Genomic DNA, 17364 nt, shown 5'->3' on the forward strand with positions numbered 1-17364 from the left:
GGAAAACACACCTTGCCCATGGATAGGAAGACTTAACATTGTAAAAATGTCTATTCTACTAAACGTGATCTATGGATTTAATGCAGTTCTGATCCAAATTCAAACGATGTTTTTTAATGATGTGGAGAAAGAAATCACCAACTTCTTATGGAAGGGAAAGAGGCCCCAGAGAAGTAAAGCATTACTGAAAAAGAAGAACAAAGTGGAAGGCCTCACTCTACCTGATTTTAGAACCTATTATACCGCCACAGTAGTCAAAACAGCCTGGTACTGGTACAACAACAGACACATAGACCAATGGAACAGAATTGAGAATCCAGACGTAAATCCATCCACATACGAGCAATTGATATTTGACAAAGGCCCCAAATCAGTTAAATGGAGAAAAGGCAGTCTTTTTAACAAATGGTGCTGGCATAACTGGATACCCATCTGCAAAAAAAACGAAACAAGAACCATACCTCATATCACGCACAAAAATGATCCCATAATGGATCAAAGACCTAAATATAAAATCTAAAACAATAAAGATCATGGAAGAAAAAATAGGGACAACGTTAGAAGCCCTAATACATGGCATAAACAGTATACAAAACATTATTAACGATGCAGAAGAAAAACTAGATAACTGGGAGCTTCTAAAAATCAAACACCTATGCTCATCCAAAGACTTCACCAAAACAGTAAAAAGATTACCTACAGACTGGGTAAAAGTTTTTAGCTATGACATTTCTGATCAGCACCTGATCTCTAAAATCTACATGATACTGCAAAAACTCTGCTACAAAAAGACAAATAATCCAGTTAAAAAATGGGCAAAAGATATGAACACACATTTCACTAAAGAAGACATTCAAGTCGCTAACAGATACATGAGGAAATGCTCAGGATCATTAGCCACTAGAGAAATGCAGATCAAAACTACAATGAGTTTCCATCTCACTCTAACAAGGCTGGCATTAATCCAAAAAACACAAAATAATAATCATTGGAGAGGTTGTGGAGAGGCTGGAACACTTCTACATTGCTGGTGGGAATGTAAAATGGTACAACCACTTTGGAAATCGATTTGGTGCTTCCTTAAAAAGCTAGAAATAGAACTACCATACGATCTAGTAATCCCACTCCTGGGAATATATCCTAGAGAAATAAGAGCCTTTACATGAACAGATATATGCACACCCATGTTTATTGCAGCACTGTTTACAATAGCAAAAAGATGGAAGCAACCAAGGTGCCCATCAATGGATGAATGGTTAAATAAATTATGGTATATTCACACAATGGAATAGTACGCATTGAAAAAGAAGAGTGATGAATCTGTGAAACATTTCATAACATGGAGGAATCTGGAAGGCATTATGCTGAGTGAAATTAGTCAGCTGCAAAAGGACAAATATTGTATAAGAACACTATTATAAGAACTTGAGAAACAGTTTAAACAGAGCAGGAAATATTCTTTGATGGTTATGAGAGGGAGGAGGGAGGGAGGGAGGAAGAGAGGTACTCACTAATTAGATAGTAGATAAGAACTACTTTAGGTGAAGGCAAAGACAACACACAATACAGGTGAGGTCAGCACAACTGGACTAAACCAAAAGCAGTTTCCTGAATAAACTGAACGCTTCCAAGTCCAGCGTAGCAGGGGTGGGAGTTTGGGGACCATGGTTTCAGGGGACTTCTAAGTCAATTGGCATAATAAAATCTCTTAAGAAAACATTTTGCATCCCACTCTGGAGAGCGGTGTCTGGGGTCTTAAACGCTAGCAAGTGGCCATCTAAGATGCATCAATTGGTCTCAACCCACCTGGCGCAAAGGACACAAGGTAATTACAAGCCCAAGAGACAGAAAGGGCCACATAAACCAGTGACTACATCAGCCTGAGAGCAGAAGAACTAGATGGCGCCTGGCTACAGCCAATGGCTGCCCTGACAGGGAACACAACAGAGAGCCCCTGAGGGAGCAGGAGAGCAGTGGGATGCAGACCCCAAATTCTCATAAAAAGACCAGACTTAATGGTCTGACTGAGACTAGAAGCACCCTGGTGGTCATGGCCCCCAGACCTTCTGTTAGCCCAGGACAGGAACCATTCCCAAAGCCAACTCTTCAGACAGGGATTGGACTGGACAATGGGATAGAAAAAGGTGCTGGTAAAGAATGAGCTTCTTGGATCAAGTAGACAGTTAAGACTATGTTGGCATCTCCTATCTGGAGTGGAGATGAGAGGGCAGAGGGGGTTAGAAGCTGGCGAAATGGACACGAAAAGAGAATAGATGGAAGGAACGGGTTGTCTCATTAAGGGGAGAGCAATTAGGAGTATATAGCAAGGTATAAAATAAATTTTTGTATGAGAGACTTACTTGATTTGTAAACTTTCACTTAAAGCACAATAAAAATTAAAACAAAAACTAAGATGTGTATAAAGGCACATGTAGAAAGACATACACTGAGGCAATTTTTTATTAAGTAAAACGTGTAATCTTTACAAAAGTGGATCACCAGGTCTTTTCCCTGCAGAGCCAATGGGTGGGTTCAAACCACCAACCTTTAGGTCAGCAGGTGAGTGCTTAACCATTGCACCACTATGGCTCCTTAAATGTCCATCCTAGAGAAATAAATTCTGTTCTATTCATATACTGGAATATTTTATTAGTGAGTATCAAATAGTTACCTGTATAAACGTAGAAGATCTCAAAAACATAATGCTGAGTGAAGAGGTAAATTACCCAAAGACACAGTAAAATGTCAATTATATGTACATTTTTTTAATGCAAAGGACACTTCGATGTGACTAGAGATTCCTACGTATGATGTAAGACGATGAAGGCGAGCTTCAGAAGGATGAACAATAACTCCAGGACAGCAGGAGGGAAGAAAGGGATGCAGTCTGGGAGGGAATGCATGGTTTACTATTTCACCTGTCTGGTAGATTTTTTGTTTTGGTAGATACATGGTTGTCATTAGATTATTCTCTAGACTTTTTTGTAGGTCTGAAATATTTTACATTAAAAAAAAAAAACCCTAAAAAGTCCCATTGCTGTCATGTCAATTCTGACTCATAGTAAGGAAAAAATAAGTGGGCAAGAGAAAGAGAAGAAAGGGGAGAAATTAAAAATAAGGACTTGAGGCCACTAGCGAGTATGAAAAGATCTAGGGAAAAAAGAGCTGTGAGAGGCAGTGCCAGACACAGCTATTGTGCTGCAGATGGTTGGTGTCCTAGGAAAAGATCCTAAGGTGTCCCTTGACCTAAGAACGTGGAACTTAGAGAATTTTTATCTGAGTTTTTTGTGTTTTTTTTTTTTAACTTGAAAAGCAGGAGGCCCACGCATAAAAAAAACTTTTTCTTATTTTTACTCCCCATTCAACCTTTCCACAGCCCCAAGAACTCTTGGAAGAAGTACAACCAGAATGCTCCTTAGAAGCAAGGATAGCGAGACTATGTCTCACGTACTTGGACATGTTATCAGGAGGGATAAGTTCCTGAAGAAATATTTTATATTTCATGCTTGGTAAAGTACAGGGTCAGCAAAAAAGAGCAAGACCCTCAAAGAGATGGACTGATACGGTGGCTGCAACAATGGGCTCAAGCATAACAACATTGTAAGGATGGTGCAGGACCAGGCAGTGTTCCGTTCTGTAGTGCATAGGCTCGCTATGAGTCGGAACTGAATCATCTAGATGATCATACAACATTTGTTCTTTTCTGTATGACTTATTTTACTTTACATAATGTTTTCAAGGTTCACCCATGTCGTAGCATGCATCAGAATTTCATGTCTCTTTACAGCTGAAAAATATTCCCAATGTATGGATACACCACATTTTGTTTATCCATTCACCTGCTGATGGACACTTGGGTTGTTTCCATCTTTTGACAATGAAAAAGGCCTTCAAATTTGGTTTCAATTTTTACCAACCACAAAAATCTTTTACCAGCCTATCTTCTCCATGTAGAAAGCAAGAGGAAATCCAAGTTCTTTATAAGACTCCCCAGATTTCTGAGATAGGAGTCCCTGGGTGACACAAACAGTTACACACTTGACTAGTAGCCAAAAGGTTGGGAGTTCAGACCCACCCAGAGGTGCCTCAGAAGACAGGCCTGGCAATCTGTATCCTAAAGGTCACGGCCTTGAAAACCCTATGGAGCAGCTCTACTCTGCATACAGGGGGTCGCCATGAGTCAAAATCGACTTCACAGCAACTAACAACCACAAGTCTAAGATAAGAAGCCTCTGGGTGATGAAAACAGTTAACGTGCTAGCTGCTAACCAAGAGGTTGTTGATTCAAGTCCACCCAGAGGCACCTTGGAAGAAAGGATTGGTGACCTGCTTCTGAGAAATCAACCACTGAAAAGTCTATGGAGCACAGTTCTACTGTGACACAGATGGGGATGCCATGAGTTGGCATTGGCTCCACGGCAACTAGTTGAGGTGAAGAGATAGCTGCCCATGAGGTTGGTTTTGAATCACACTCTGAAATGGCAGGGCCTTGAGGATCTACATCATCCATCAGTCATGGCCAGAACCCTCCAGGTGTGGTCACCTGTAGCTGGTGGGCCACCAGGACAATGGTCTTCCCCTGGAGCATCTTCTTAATGCACTCCTCAAAGATGTGCTTCCCCACTTGGGCATCCACAGCTGACAGGGGGTCATCCAGCAGGTAGATCTCTCGATCGGAGTAGACAGCTCGGGCCAGGCTGATCCTCTGCTTCTGCCCCCCAGAGAGGTTGAGACCCCGCTCCCCGATCTGTGAACACGGAGCAAAAGCATGATGTCCAGATGATGGACACCAGCCAGGTGTGCCCAAATGGCGGGTAGGGCAGATGAGACAGGCTCAACCCCTCAGGGACAGGCCAAAATAAGGACACACTCCAGGACAGCAACTGACATTCTAAAAATATTTTTCAACATTTGCTTTGTAGGGGATGAAGAAACTGATTTTCGACTAATTAACATTTTATAACTCATAACTAGATGCAATTTTTCTAAACCTCTCAGGAGACATATTAAATCACTGAAAAAGGAGATAATAAATCACTCATTCCCGGGGAAAAGCACTGTCTCCTGTCTTGGGGTTTCAAATCTCAGTTGACTACAGCTGTCTGCCCGAGGGCCTGAAGGCCTGGGCTAGGGGGTCATCTGTAGCTGTCTGCACCTCGTACAGTTAACTACTCAGCAGAGATGGACCTGTGTGGCTGAGAGGGTACTTCACTGTTGCTGTCACAGGAAGGGCCATTTTCCATGGTGCCTGTTACATCAGGAGTCCAGTGTGGAAACCTGAGAACTTGGGCATCATGTTCTGTGTCCCCTTGAAGATCAGTACCCAGACAGCCACTGGCTGGCCCATCCTTTAGTCAGGCTTGAGGACAAGGGAACTAGGGTCTAAGTTCTAGGCCCTGTTCTGCCCTAAGCTCCAGGTCCCTGTACAGGGGAAACAGAGTCTAAAAGGGCAACAGGGTGGCCTCTTGTCACTGTTCTGCCCCCAAGTTCACCACGGTGTGACCTTGGGCGTGCTGCCTGACCTGGTCAAGGCCCAGTTTTCCATTCATTCACAAAAAAATACTCGTTAAATGGCTACTATGTCCTTATAACAACAGCTAACACCTACTCTATGCTGGGCCCTGTTCAAAGGACTTTAGCAACCCAATGCCATGTTACAGATGAGATCTTGATCTTCATACTGACAACATGACAGTGAACAAGAAGACAGTTGAGCTCTCTGGCCTCAAGGATTTACAATCCCATCTTTAAAATGAGGATAATAAAAGGACTTACCTTCCAGAGTTATTGTGAGGCTTGCGTAAGACAATGCATTCAAGTTGCTAGAATAAATACCTTGTATTTTTTTAATATAATAAGTGCTAAATAGATGTAGTTATGATTAAAAAAAAATTTTTTTTATGATTAGATTATAAAATAGAGATAATAACGCTGCTTTTTTCTTATGGGGTCTTAGGAGATGAAAGGTGGCTGCAGATGCGAAAGACAGTGAATAATCAGGAAAAATACAGTAGTCAGACTTCACGGGTGAGGTAAACGGAGGTTCCCACTGGCAGATGCTCGCCAGCATGGAGACGGGGGAGGGTGGGGTGGAGGCTTTCTCATCTTACAGGGTCTCCACTCTGGTCCAGAGAGAGGAGGTTACAGTCAGCTCCCCCTCATGGGATAAGATGAGCCCCAAATTCCCTCAGCTGGGGAGTCTTTGCTCTTGACTTTGAAGCAGTAGCTGCAGGGGAGGTTCAGGCTGCCCAAGAAGGAAGGGCTGGGGTCACTTCACTACCTACCCTGGGAGGCAGAGGGGTTCTTGCGGCCTGAGGACCCCAAAACATAAAAGCACCAACCCTGCTCACCTCCCCCTTACCTCTGTCATGTCTCCGAAGGGCAGAATTTCCAGGTCCTGTTTCAGGGAGCAGCAGTGGATCACCTGGAGGTACCTTCAAAGGACAGGGAGCTGTGAAGTACAGGTGGCCGGCCCTCAGGCCCCTCAACCTTCTCGAGTCTTGACGGGAATGGTCTTGAATTCCATGCTAAAAAATTGGAACTCCATCTTGTGTTTAATGGCAAACCACTGGAGACTTTTTTCATTGCCTTCCTTCTCTCATTTCTTTTAAAGCAATGCATGCACTTAATAAATATTTGAACAGATACAGTGAAAAGTCAATCTCCCTCCCATCTTTGGCCCTCAGTTGCTCTGGCACTGTTACAGTTTTTTATGTATTCAGAAATCATCTCTTCATATGTATTAGAGTACAGCACATAGCAGTCTATATCACTTCCACGACACCCCAGCATTCCGTTATCTGGCTGCACCGTAAGTTATTTAACCAGAGCCCTACAGATGGACAACTGGATTGTCGCTAGTCGTCTGCTGCTATAAAAAATGCAGCGCGGACGTTTGTGTCTATGGGTCCTTGTGCTCATGGGGGAGAATATCTATGCATTAAATAACTAGCAGGAGTTTTGCTGTCTCAAAGAGCTGGTGTATTTTTATTTTTGGCAGATATTTCAAAATTGCCCTCCGAGTTGTGCCAACCTGAGAGCAGAGCGATGACAAGAGTTGGGTGTTAGGGTGGTTACCCTGGTGACTGTATGCGGAAGGAAACAGTGCCAGAGAACACTGGAGGGGCCAGTGGGAACAGTTCAAGCAAGAGACAATACAGACCTGAACTGGGAAGAAGAGAGAAATACAAGAGATTCCTAGGAGAAGACTCATCCAGAGGAGGAGTCCAGGCTGACTGGAGCCCGCAATTTGGGTGAAGGTGCTTCACTAATTGGGCAATTAGGGAAGAGAAGCAGTAGGTTGGGGGTTGGGCAAGCAAAGTGCTCATCGGTTGGTACAGGTGTCTGGATGAGCTCAACAGATGTCACCATTACTAGATTATCAAATAGAAATAAAAATACTGCCTTTTCAATAAAGAACAATGATGAATCCATGAAACATTTCATAATATGGGGAAACCTGGAAGACATTATGCTGAGTGAAATCAGTCAGCTGCAAAAGGACAAATATTGTATAAGACCTCTATTATGAGAACTTGAGAAATAGTTTAAACAGAGAAGAAAATATTCTTTGATGGTTATGAGGGGGGGAGGGAGGGAGGGAGGGAGGGAGAGGGGCACTTACTTATTAGAGAGTAGGTAAGTTTTATTTTAGGTGAAGGGAAAGACAATACACGATACAGGAGAGGTCAACACAGCCAGACTAAACCAAAAGCAAAGACGTTTCCTGAATAAACTCAACGCTTCAAAGACCAGCGTAGCAGGGGGTGGGGGTTTGATGACCATGGTTTCAGGGGACGTCTAAGTCAATTGGCATAATAAAATCTCTTAAGAAAACACTCTGCATCCCACTTGGGAAAGTGGTGTCTGAGGTCTTAAACACTAGCAAGTTGCCATCTAAGATGCATCAATTGGTCTCGATCCTCCTGGAGCAAGGAAGAATGAAGAAGACCAAAGATACAAGGTAACTACGAGCCCAAGAGACAGAAAGGACCACATAAACCAGAGACTACATCAGCCTGAGAGCAGAAGAACTAGATGGTGCCTGGCCATAACCGATGGCTGCCCTAACAGGGAATACAGCAGAGAACCCCTGAGGGAGCAGGAGAGCAGTGGGAATGCAAACCCCAAATTCTCATAAAAAGACCAGACTTAATGGTCACACTGGGACTAGAAGGACCCTGGAGGCCATGGTCCCCAGACCTTCTGTTACCCCAAGACAGGAACCATTCCCAAAGCCAACTCTTCAGACGGGGATTGGACTGGAATATGGGATGAGACTATGTTGGCATCTCCTGTCTGGAGGGGAGATGAGAGGGCAGAGGGGGCCAGAAGCTACCCTAATGGACACGAGAAGAGAGAGTGGAAGGAAGAACTGTGCTATCTCACTGGAGGGAGAGCAATTAGGAGTGTACAGCAAGGTGTGTGTAAATTTTTGTATGAGAGACTGACCTGATTTGTAAACTTTCACTTAAAGCACAATGAAAATCAATTAAAAAAAAAAAATACTACCTTTTCCTTACAAGGGTCCTAGGAGATTAAAGATGGCTGCGGATGTGGAAGTTAGCAACTGGTGACAATGTCATAGTCAAAAATCATATTGTCCCCGTGGGGCATGGCTGAGATAAGCTGAGGTTCCCACCGGCAAAGGAAGTATGGGTCAGAGTGCTCACAGGACACCAGGCAGAGGTGCCCACGTGACACCAGGCAGAGGTGCCCATGGGACACCAGGTGGAGGTGGCCAGTCTATACACCTACATATCTCGAGCCCTCAGTGTCAGTAGTAGGGGCAGATTGCAAAACCAAGCAAACAGCCAGGTCAGTCAAAGTCCACCAGAGTTAGAAGCATAGCAGGAGCTTTCAGGGCAGAGTTTTCTGGATCCCCCACTGAATACACTTCATCACGACTTCCAAATGCATGTTTCCAGCCATTCAACCCCAGGACCCTAGGCAGGGAGAGGCCACAAGAGGGAAGGCGCCATCGGGATGGGAGGTGGGACTCCCACGGGACCATGAATCCAAACTCACGTCCTCCACCTTGCATGACCTCATCACCCCATTTGTTCCAACTTTTGATTTAGGGGCCAGGATTTAATGAATACGATTAAGCTTTAAAGTGACACTTGTGGAGAGAGGAGGGTGTACTGGCTATTTTGAGCCAATATAGCATAATAGTTAAGCTTCTGGGTTCAACTCCTGACTACTTTGTCCTCCATCAGTGTGACTGTGGACAAGTTATCTAAGCTCTTAGAGCCTGGGTTGACTTGTCTGGAGAATGGATATGTTAACAACTCTTCTTTCACGTGAGGGGGAAGTATGCTGATGCACGTAAGTGAGAGCACGGCAGCATTAGTGATTGTCAAATTACTGCTATCAGCTGGGGCACCCTCCCCCACCACCACAGCCTGTGTGGCCTGGGCTGCTCCCAGAGGCTTACCGGGTCTTGTCATACTGGCTTCCCAGGAGGATGTTCTCTCTGACACTGCCCGCGGTGATCCAGGCCTGCTGGGGCACGTAAGCCAGGCTTCCGTGCACGCCCACCGAGCCCTCCAGCAAATGCATCTGCGGCAAAATGAGCCAGCCTCAGGACCCAGCCGGCCAGGAATGGACGCTGCCTCAGCAGCCACAGAGCCCCAGGCCCGCTGCCCTCCGGGATCCTTGGGGGCTGTCCTGTGTAGAATGGGACCTTTAACATCACCCTCACGGGGTCATGTGGGGTTGCCGGGAGTCAGAATAGTCTCCATCACAACTAACACCACTGCTACCCTGCTTGGCTCACCAGGGAGCCTGAGGGAGCAGCTCTGAAAACCTGGGAAAGCAGCTGGAGCTAAGCCAGCCACCTCCTGCTCCGACTGAATCCAAGACTTACACTGAAAACACCCCATACATTTGTAGCTTGGCTTGGTATTAGGGAGCTGTTACTACTGTTGCTAGGTGTGATAAGGGTATCATGGTTAGACAGAAAAATATCTTTATTTTTGGATTTCAGACTGAGGTATTTAGCACAGAAAATGTCATGATCTCCATAATTTAAGAGTTCTACAAAATATGTATTTACATAGCATTGCCGTCGAGTCGATTCCCACTCATAGCGACCCTATAGGACAGAGTAGAACTGCCCCATAAATGTGTATGTATTTACATAATTACATAGATGAGGCAAATACGGAAAAGCACTCTCGGCTGTTGAATCTTTGTGGTGGGTAGATGGGTCTTCACCGTAGCATTCTCTCTGCTTTTCTGTATGGTAAGTTTGAAAACACACACACACAAAAGAAAGACTATAGCCCCCACCTACACCACACCAGCTCTGGGCCAGTGATCTCTGCCCTTTTTTTTTTTTTTTTTACCCCTAATCCTGTGCTTTTTACTTTTGATTTGGAGCCGGGCTTTCATTACTAAGAACAAAGCTTTAAAATAAGTTTCCTTCTTTATTAGAAGGAAAGACACCAGTTCATTTGAAGAGGAATTGACAAACCACTGGCCAGGTAGAAAGGTGGCCTTGAATGGAAGCTTCCATGGAAGGTTGCTGTGATGAAGGGCAAAGCTCTGACCTCAGGTGGACCTGGGTTTCCATCCTGGCTCCACATTTTACCTGGTGTGTGACCTTGGGCAGATCACCTGTCTGCACCTTGCTTACTCATCTGTAAACTGGTCATAGGGACTTTCTCTTCATCGGTTTGTTATGAGGCTGAAGGAAAATGGAATGCTCTTGGCGCAGGCATGGCTCATAGCGCTTAGATACTGTTACTATTATTAAAAATGGCGCCTTTCTTCTCTCTGGTTCCAAAGAAGCTGGGGAAAGCCCGTCCCATGAGGAGCGCGGAGAAATGAGCTGCCAGACGGTGTTCAGGAGGAATCGTTATTTATAACACGTCTGCATTCCACGGGGTGGATCCTAGTAAACCAAAGCCGTTTCCATGGGCAAGATGCCTTGGTGAGTTTGGCTGTGAGAAAGAGCTGAGGGAAATGCTGAGTAAAGAAACCTGTTAGTTCTCTGGACAATGCAGGAAAGAGGGGTGATGGGCGAAGAAGGAGGGGCAGTGAGAGAAGCCACAAGAGGGGAAAAGGCTGGGGGCTGAACAGGAAAGGGCTGGTGAGAAACTCCTGGGGGGTTGTTCTTGTTAGTTGCTGTCAAGTCAATTCCAACTCGTGGCGACCCCATGTGTGAAGAGTGGAACTGCTCCATAGGATTTTCAAGACTTGGTCTTTTGAAAGTAGATTGCCAGGGCTTACATCCGAAAGTGCCTCTGGATAGGTTTGAACCACCAACCTCTCAGTTAGTAGTCCAAACCTTAACAATTTGAGCCACCCACAGGGCCCCTCCTGTAGGAGGTAGTCATAAATGCATACCAGACATTGTGGGTGTTGTGTGCAGTGTTCTGGGGGAACTTTGTGTGTGTGCGTACGTTGGTGGCAGGGACTGATTACCCAATAAGCAAGGTGTACACAGGCTTAATTGTGTTTCTTACTAATCTGTAGTGCACAATTTCACAAGTTATACACCATTAAAGATCTGAGGAAAAGCAGATGAAATTGTGCACTACAGATTAGTTAGTAAGCACAATTAAGACCGTGTGTTCCTTGCTTTCTGTAAGCTGGTGTGTAAGGTACTTACTAGTTAATCCGCATCTGTTGTGAGTGAGGGGGTTGAAACTGGACAAGGGCGGGCTAAGCCACATGTCAGCAGGCTGCAGACAAAGCAGACCTCAGCACCTTCACAGATGGTAGAATTGGGGGTTCAAGATGCACCACCCAGATCTCTAGGGTGGGGCACCCAGCCAGAGGTGGATTCCACCGAAGGTGGAATACAACAGTCCCATCCCACTCCTCACAGCCTCCTTTTTTCTCCCTCCACATTTCACTGCTCATGCCGCTCCAAACTGTTAGGAGCCGGGCTTCAGGAAATTATTATTCTTATCATATTAAACATTAGAACACCCTGTACCATCACCCCAGCAGCTAACCGATCACAAAGCAGAGCAGGGAAGCACAGAGAACCCATGAAGATGGACTTCCAGGAGACGCTCCGACCAGGAGCGCTGCCTCAGGTCGGGGACAAAGTGCCACTGAGCAGGGAGAGCATTTGTGACTCACCTCTCCACAGGGCATGCACAACCATTTCCAACGTACAAAAATCCTATTTTCTCTGACCCTTTGAGCAAGAACATTATGGAGAGCCTTCCTGGACTTCTGGACTGCCGGCCAGTGGGAAGGCAATGTGGTCCCGCTCACTTACCTCCCCCAAGATGGCTGACAACATGCTGGTCTTGCCGCTCCCCGTGTTGCCGCAGAGCCCTATCGTCGTCCCCTGCAAAGCCAAGGAGGACAAAAAGCAATGGGCGGCACAACCTCCGTTGACGTGGGTAGCTCTAGGAATTGAACATAAAACGACAAAAGCACAAAACAAAATAACCACTCTTCCCAGGCCCCTTAGACAAGCAACACTTTAGAGGAGCTTTGACAGTGCTCAGAGGTCAATTTATATGAATAAATGCACACACACAAAAAAGAAAGGGCCAAAATCAAAGAATTATCACTACAACTTGAACAAATAGAAAGAGAGCAACAAAAGAAACCCTCAGGCACCAGAAGGAAGAAAATAATAAAAATTAGAGCAGAAGTAAATGAAATGGAGAACAGAAAAACAATTCAAAGAGTTCACAAGACAAAAAGGTGGTTGTTTGAAAGGACTAACAAAATCGATAAACCATTGGCCAGACTGACCAACGAAAAACAGGAGAGGAAGCAAATAAAACGAATAAGAAATAAGATGGGCCATATCACAACAGATCCAAATGAAATTAAAAGAATCCTAACAGAACACTATGAAAAATTGTACTCTAACAAATTTGAAAACCCAGAAGAAATGGACAAATTTCTAGAAACACATCACCTACCTAAACTAACACAAACAAAGATAGAACAGCTAAATAAACCCATAACAAAAGAAGAGATTGAAAAAGTAATTTAAAAAGCTCCCAACAAAGAAAAGCCCTGGCCCTGATGACTTCACTGGAGAATTCTACCAAACTTTCAAAGAATTAACACCACTACTACTAAAGATATTTCAGAGCATAGAAAAAGATGGAATACTTCCAAACGCATTCTATGAAGCCAGCATAACCCTGATAGCAAAACCAGGTAAAAAACAAAAACAAAGACACCACAAAAAAAGAAAATTACAGACCTATATCCCTCATGAACTTAGATGCAAAAATCCTCAACAAAATTCTACCCAGAAAAACCCAAACCCAGTGCAACAAAATTCTAGCCAATAGATTTCAACAACATATCAAAAAATAATTCACCATGACCAAGTGGGATTCATACCAGGTATGCAGGGATGGTTCAACATTAGAAAAACAATCAATGTACTCCATCACATAAATAAAACAAAAGAGAAGAACCACATGATCTTATCAATTGATGCAAAAAAGGCATTTGACAAAGTCTGGCACCCATTCATGATAAATACTTTCAGCAAAATAGGAATAAAAGGAAAATTCCTAAACATTATAAAGGGCATTTACACAAAGCCAACAGCCAACATCATCCTAAACGGAGAGAGACTGAAAGCATTCCCCTTGAGACAAGGATGCCCTTTATCGCCACTCATATTCAACACTGTGCTGGAGGTCCTAGCCAGAGAAATTAGGCTAGATAAAGAAATAAAGGGCACCCAAATTGGCAAAGAAGAAGTAAAGGTGTAAGGGGGAGAGCTTGTACTCGGGAAAGAAAGAGAGGAAATGGATGATGTAAGGAGGTGGGGGAGAGCTTGCACCCGAGAAAGAGGAAATGGTTCCTACAGGGGTCCCTGACTTGGCAGTTAAACATTAACCCATGGAAGTGGTCCCTACAGGGGTCCCTGAATTGGTAGTTAAACGTTAAGCCATCAAAGCATTCCAGCCCATAGAAGGGAAGGCGGCGCCTTGAGAAAAGGGAGAGGGAGGTAGGAGAAAAGGGTATAAAGCCCTAAAAAATGACTGTATCAGGGCACTCAGACTCTCTCTCTGAGTAGCCCACTTGACACTCCCTGGTCAAGTGTACTTTTGCTATTAACCCTCTGCTAGCTAATAAACCGCTACTTGCTTGGCACTATTTGTCTCTCTCCTACACCAAAGACAAGAACAGAGGGCATTTTCTCTGGTAACAAAGGTATCTCTGTTTGCAGATGACATGATCTTATACACAGAAAAACCTAAAGAATCCTCAAGAAAACTACTAAAACTAATAGAAGAGTTTAGCAGAGTCTCAGGATACAAGATAAACATACATAAACCAGTTGGATTCCTCTACACCAACAAAAAGAACATCGAAGAGGAAATCACCAAATTAATACCATTTACGGCAACCCCTAAGAAGATAAATACTTTAGGAATAAATCTAACCAGAGATGTAAAAGGCCTATACAAAGAAAACTACAAGACACTACTGCCAGAAACCAAAAGAGACCTAGACAAGTGGGAAAACACACCTTGCTCGTGGATAGGAAGACCTCACATTGTAACAATGTCCATTCTACCCAAAGCGATCTACAGATACAATGCAATCCCAATCCAAACACCAGTAACTTTTTTTAATGAGATGGAGAAACAAACCACCAACTTCATTTGGAAGGGAAAGAGGCCCCGGAGAAGTAAAGCATTACTGAAAAAGAAGAACAGAGTGGGAGGCCTCACACTACCTGATTTTAGAACCTGCCACAGCAGTCAAAACAGCCTGGTACTGGTACAACAACAGATACATAGACCAATGGAACAGAATTGAGAATCCAGTCATAAATCCATGCACATATGAGCAGCTGATATTTGACAAAGGCCCAAAGTCTGTTAAATGGGGGCAGACAGTCTGTTCAACAAATTGCACTGGCGTAAGTGGATATCCATCTGCAAAAAAATGAAACAAGACCCATACCTCACTCCATGCACAAAAACCAACTCAAAATGGATCAAAGACCTAAATATAAAATCTAAAATAACAAAGATCATGGAAGAAAAAATGTCAATGCTAGAACCCCTAATACATGGCATAAACAGTATACAAAACATTACTAACATTGTACAAACACCAGAAGAGAAATCAGATAACTGGGAGCTCCTAAAAGTCAAACACCTATGCTCATCTAAAGACTTCACCAAAAGAGTAAAAAGATTACCTACAGGTTGGGAAACAACGATGAATCTGTGAAAAATTTCATAACATGGAGGAATCTGGAAGGCATTATGCTGAGTGAAATTAGTCAATTGCAAAAGGACAAATATTGTGTGAGACCACTATTATAAGAACTCCAGTTAAGGCTTAAACACAGAAGAAAATATTCTTTGATGCTTAAGAGGGTGGAAAGGGAGGGAGAAGGATATTCACTAACTAGACAGTAAACAAAAATTTTTTTTAGGTGAAGGGAAGGGCAACATATACCACAGGGATGATCCGTTCAACTGGACTAAACCAAAAGCAAAGCAATTTCCTCAACTCAACCAAAAGCTTCGAAGGCCAGAGTAGCAGCGACGGGGGTCTGGGGATCATGGTTTCAGGGGTCATCTAGGTCAACTGGCGTAACAAAATGTATTAAGAAAACGGTCTGCATTCCACTTTGGTGCAAGGCGTCTGGGGTCTTAAACGTTAGCAAGCAGCCATCTAAGATGCATAAATTGGTCTCAACCCACCTGGAGCAAAGGAGAATGAAGAACACCAAAGACACAAGGTAAACATGAGCCCAAGAGACAGAAAGGGCCACGTAAACCAGAGACTCCATCAGCCTGAGACCCAAAGAACTAGATGGTTCCCAGCTACCACCAATCACTGCTCTGACAGGGAACACGACAGAGAATCCCTGATGGAGCAGGACAGCAGTGGGATGCAGATCTTAAGTTCTCGTAAAAAGACCAGACTTAATGAATGGTCTGACTGAGACTGGGGGGGCCCTGACGGTCATGGTCCCTGGACCCTTTGATAGCCCAAGATTGCAAAAGGGGGAGCTGCAAAACAACATAAATGATGTAGATTGGAACCATTCCTGAAACCAACTCTACAGACGGGTATTGGCCTGGACTATAAGACAGACAATGATGCTGGTGACGAGACAACTTCATGGCTCAAGTAGACACATGAGACTATGTGGGCGACTCCTGTCTGGAGGCGAGATGAGAAGAGGGGGACAGGAGGTGGTTGAACGGACATGGAAAATACAGGGTGGAGAGAAGGAATGTGCTGTCTCATTAAGGGGAGAGAAGCTGGGAGTGCAGGTGGGGTGTGTACGTCTTTTTGTATGAGAGACTGACTGGATTTGTAAACTTTCACCTAAAGCACAAAAAATAAAGAGCTGAGATGGGATGGGCTTGGGGACATGAAGGCCCATGGGAGCAGCAGAGAGGAAGTCATGTCGGGCAGGAAACCTGAATTCTGGATTGGCATCTGCTCTATTCTATGACCCTGAGCAAGCCTCTTGGCCACTCTGAGCTCGGTTTCTTCCTCTGTAAAATGGAGATAATGAAACCAGCCTCACAGAATTCATGCATGCATTCACTCATTCATCCATCAACTAGTCACCTGAGTTTCTTCCATGTAGTGAAGAAAACAACTTTCATTGAGCTTACATTCTAGTTGGGGGGACCAAACCCATTGCTACTGAGTCGATTCCAACTCAAAGCGACTCTACGGGACAGAGTAGAACTGCCCCATATGGTTTCCAAGGAGCACCTGATGGATTCAAACTGCCAAACTTTTTGGTTAGCAGCCTTAGCTCTTAACCACTATGCCACCCGGGTTTCCAAGTGGGAGAAGCAGACCATAAAATAATAGCAAATAAGATATTATTAGATGGCGGTAAGTGACATAAGTGAAAAGAAATCAGCTACTATGACAGAAAGCTGGAGGTTAAGATGATTTTAGATGGGTGGCCAGGGAAGTTTCTCTGAGCACATCTCATCACAGCTGGCACCCGAATGACAAGAAGGAGCCAGGCACAGGAAGATCTCGGGCAAGAGTGGGAACAGCAGACACAAAGGTCCTGAAGCAGGAATAAGCTTGGGTGTCAAGAGCTACAAGAGGGCTGGTGTAGGTGGTACGGAAGGAGGGAGTAGGAGAAGAAGTCAAAGCTGTAGGCAGATGTAGGTGCCGCGGTGGGAAATCACTGAAAGGTTTAAGTAGGGGAGTGACATGAAGCGGTTGACATTTCAGGAAGACCCCTTTGTCCACTGCATGGAGAATGAATCACAAGAGGGCCAAAGTGGGGGCAGAGAGGCTGGAAAGGAGGAGCTCAGAGGGGCCAGGAATGGCATGATGATGGTTGGGGCTCGGGCAGTGGAGGGGGACATGGTGAGAGGTGGCGGAGCTCAGGCAGTGGAGGGGGACATGGTGAGA

At 44.5% G+C, this 17364-nt stretch overlaps 1 protein-coding gene across 3 annotated transcripts in view; it reads right to left on the reverse strand.

Moving 5' to 3' along the window:
• ABCC11 (ATP binding cassette subfamily C member 11) overlaps nt 1–17364 on the reverse strand; it is a 96519-nt gene that overhangs the window by 45449 nt on the left and 33706 nt on the right. For all 3 annotated transcript variants that reach the window (XM_023555680.2, XM_003416392.3, XM_064274137.1), the window contains exons 11-14: nt 12239–12310; nt 9437–9561; nt 6362–6434; nt 4544–4747 (exon numbers count right to left, since the gene is read on the reverse strand). In XM_023555680.2, coding sequence (XP_023411448.2) covers nt 4544–4747; nt 6362–6434; nt 9437–9561; nt 12239–12310 — 474 coding nt within the window. The remainder of the gene's footprint in view (nt 1–4543; nt 4748–6361; nt 6435–9436; nt 9562–12238; nt 12311–17364) is intronic.

This window comes from Loxodonta africana, chromosome 21 (assembly GCF_030014295.1).
Source record: "Loxodonta africana isolate mLoxAfr1 chromosome 21, mLoxAfr1.hap2, whole genome shotgun sequence".
Lineage (NCBI taxonomy): Eukaryota > Metazoa > Chordata > Mammalia > Proboscidea > Elephantidae > Loxodonta > Loxodonta africana.